At 44.5% G+C, this 3,839-nt stretch overlaps 1 protein-coding gene across 1 annotated transcript in view; it reads right to left on the bottom strand.

Annotated features, from left to right (window-relative positions):
* The window catches only part of LOC116543770 (cat eye syndrome critical region protein 2), a 199,760-nt gene that overhangs the window by 32,951 nt on the left and 162,970 nt on the right, over nt 1-3,839 (bottom strand). The window contains exon 10 of the mRNA XM_032269608.1: nt 1,648-1,804. Within this exon, the coding sequence (XP_032125499.1) occupies nt 1,648-1,804 (157 nt within the window). The remainder of the gene's footprint in view (nt 1-1,647; nt 1,805-3,839) is intronic.

The following is a 3,839-nucleotide window of genomic DNA, read 5'->3' as shown; positions in this document are numbered from 1 at the left end:
TGGCGCGATCTCAGCTCACGGCAACCTCCACCCCCCAGGCTGGAGCGCAGTGGCGCAATCTCGGCTCACGGCAACCTCCACCTCTGGAGTTCAAGTGATTCTCCTGCCTCAGCCTCCCGAGTAGCTGAGATTACAGACATGCACCACCACAACTGGCCATGTTGGCCAGGCTGGTCTCGAACTCCTGACCTCAAATGACCTGGCCACCTCAGCCTCCCAAAGTGCTGGGATTACAGGCATGAGCCACCACGCCCAACCATCATTTCTTTATTAATTCTAAAACTCTTGGTGCGGTCCAGTGTGGTGGCTCATGTCTGTAATCCCAACACTTTGGGAGGCTGAGGCAGCCAGGTCACTTGAGGTCAGGAGTTTAAGACCAGTCTGGCCAATGTGGCAAAATACCATTTCTACTAAAAACACAAACATTAGCTGGGCATGGTGGAATGCCTGTAGTCCCAGCTACTTGGGAGGCTGAGGCAGGAGAATCACTTGAACCTGGGAGGCGGAGGTTGTGGTGAGCCAAGACTGCACCACTGCACTCCAGCCTGGGGGACAGAGTGAGACTCTCTCAAAAAAAAAAAAAAAAAAAAAAAAAAGACCTTGGTAGGAATGAGGTGCATATTATAGGTTAAGTAACTTTATGTTACTTAATAGGTATGTAAGGCCAGAATCTTTCAATTTTCCTAGCCAAAATTTTGTCCTGCAAAATGTTACATTCAAAAAGCCAAATCTATACACTATGCTGTTTTATTAAAAAATTTGCTATGCTCTTTTATTAAAAAATTTAAAACACTCAATACACTTATTGAAATGGTAAACCCGGCCGGGCGCGGTGGCTCAAGCCTGTAATCCCAGCACTTTGGGAGGCCGAGGCGGGTGGATCACGAGGTCAGGAGCTCCAGACTAGCGTGGGCAATACGGTGAAACCTCATCTCCACTAAAATATAAAAAATTAGCTGGGCGTGGTGACATGTGCCTGTAATCCCAGCTACTCAGGAGGCTGAGGTGGGGGAATCGCTTCAACTCAGGAGGCAGAGGTTGCAGTGAGCCGAGTTTATGCCACTGTGCTCCAGAGCAAGACTGTCTCCAAAAACAAAACAAAACAAAACAAAACAAAAGAAGGAACACATCTAATCTAAAGACAGTTATCATCCTTGGCTTGCAGAACTAAAAACAGAAAAAAAGCCTCATCAGGCCAAGACCTGGACCTGAGAAAACTCTGTCCCAATAATATCCATTGTAACGTTCTAGACGTGAATCAGGCCATATCTAAAAATAAACAAAAAACTATGACTTTTCTTAAACACACCTCATTTGCGTTCGAAATTATATCCGTGAAATCAGCTCTCATCAATACCTTAATTTTTTTTTTTTTCCATTTCACATGTGGAACACAGAGAACAGAACAATAAGCCAGATTCTGAAAGACACACTAATGACCAATACTAGGGCTTCGGAAGGAATGGAAAGGCAGTGAGGGTGGATATAGGTGAACGAACACGTCAGAATACAACGCACGACATATTTAAATAGAAACTGCTGGAAGCAACTCAGATGCACGGCGGACTTAGCTGGACCTGGCGTCGGCTACAGGATGGCTGGCCCACAGACACGCACCTCTCCAGACCATGAGGGCGCTCCACGTACCTTCCACTGCCTTGACCTTCTCCTCCAACTCGCGTTTCCTCTCTTCCTTTAGCATCTGCTCCTGCTCCTTCTTCTGCACTGCTAGAAGAATCTGACGCTCCTCCTCCTCCTCCTCTTTGCGCTTTTGTTTTTCTATTCTGCTCAGCACAGGAGTCTCCTGTGAGGAACCAATGAGCACACCCTGTCAGTACACAACCACGCAAGACCAGCTCTTTGGTCTCGGTTAAGATTCAATTCACCGAATGCAACATACTCAACAACAAGTATCAGCTATCTACTGTTAGCTAGGGGCTTTATATCACAACAAGCTGACTTTGCTATCTGGAGAATACGTTTGGATACATATAAGCGTTATAACATAAGGGACATTCAAAACAGGGTAAAAGTTTTGTGTCCTACAATTTATATTATTTGTGGTATTTAGGTGATCATCTTATGGATAATTTACTGGAGAGAAGAGAAATTAGGGCAGTTCAGAGATAAGCATTTTTTTAAGAGTATATCTGATAAAGTGAAGTTTTAAAAAGCACCTTATCTAAGTTTACGAGGATGAAACACAGTCACTTGAGCGAACACAGTTCCCCCCCTTTTTTTTGAGGCAGACAGAGTCTTGCTTTATCACCCAGGCTGGAGTGCAGTGGTGCAATCTTGGCTTACTGAAACCTCCCCCTCCTGGGTTCAAGCGATTCTCCTGCCTTAGCCTCCCGAGTAACTGGGATCACAGGTAACTGCTACCACGCCTAGCTGATTTTTGTATTTTTAGTAGAGAGGGGGCTTCGCCATGTTCATCAGGCCGGTCTCAAGACTTCTGACCTCAACCTCCCATACAGGTGTGGGCCACTGTGCTCAGCCCAGAGCATGGTCTCTTAATTTCAATAATGTGCATGAATTAAAACTCTTAACTTTTACGCTTTACAAGTAAAATGATGAATAAAATTGGGGTTCTGATGGGAAGGGCCACTGTTTTGGCTTAAGGTGTAGAAAAGAGATGAAGGAGGCCACATGGAAATTCACAAACTACCCAAAGATTGGCTAGCCTTTCCATAAGATTTTCAATTCAAACATTAACAAAGGTAAGTAATTGCTGGCGATGTGATTACCTAAGAAATCTAAAAAAAAAAAAAAAGGTAAGGCAAGCAAAGGCAAACAGGACTATTACTATCATAATTTATGAAAGGTTTACAGTGCTTATTCGCAACCCCTCCCCGCCAACAAATGGGTTCTGAGCCACTCTGCAGCCCAGGACAGGAGCTGGTTTCCTCCCTTCCTTCCTCTCCCTTCTGCCCACCGCTCCCCAGAGCTGGGACTACAGGCGCCTGCTACCGTGCCAGGCTACTTTTTGTATTTTTAGTAGAGAAAGGGTTTCACCACATTAGCTAGGCTGGTCTTGAACCCCTGACCTCAGGTGATCCGCCTGCCTCATGCCTGCTGGAATTACAGGTGTGAGCCATCGCACCTGGCCAAAGTTGTTTGTTTTCAATTTCTTCCCTCATCTTTTGTGTTGATGTGAAAGCTAAAACTTTTTCCTTTTTTAAAAATTATTTTTGAAGAGGTAGTTAACTGGTTCCTGTAATAGACTGTACGTGTAAGTTGCACAGAGACAGAAAAATGAACCAGGTGCCAACAGAAGGAGAATTCACATTACCCTTATAGAAAAAATACTAATGATCACATTTTGTGTGAAACATAATAGAAAGGGAAAGCTTTCTTTAACATATCTTTTCAGTAGGGAGAAGACCTAAAGATCTGTATCAGATACATTTTCTTTTTTCTTTTTTTTTTTTTTTTTAGCTTTTTCTGGAAAACACTGTATTAGACTGCTCTGGGTACCATAACAAAATACCATAGACTGAGGGGCTGACACAACAGTAGTTTGTTTCCTCATATTTCTGGAGGCTACAAGTCACAGATCAATGCCTGGTAGGGTCAGTTTCTTTCTGGGGGGCTCTCTTCCTAGCTTGCAGATGGCCGCCTTATCACTAAATCCTCACCTAGCCTTTCCTTGGTGTGAGTACATGCCCGTGGGACAAGAGAGAGAGTAAGCTCTCTCATGTCTCTTCCAGTAAGAACACTAATCCCAGGCGGCAGGGCCCCACCCCTACGACCTCATTTAACATTAATTACTTTCTTCCTTCAAACACAGCCATACGAAGGTGGTAGGCCTTAGAGCCACAGCGGCGGCACAACGTGTG

Source organism: Sapajus apella, unplaced genomic scaffold (assembly GCF_009761245.1).
Source record: "Sapajus apella isolate SASKATOON/1434 unplaced genomic scaffold, GSC_monkey_1.0 scaffold195, whole genome shotgun sequence".
Classification (NCBI taxonomy): domain Eukaryota; kingdom Metazoa; phylum Chordata; class Mammalia; order Primates; family Cebidae; genus Sapajus; species Sapajus apella.
This window is presented reverse-complemented; position numbering and strand designations above follow the sequence as displayed.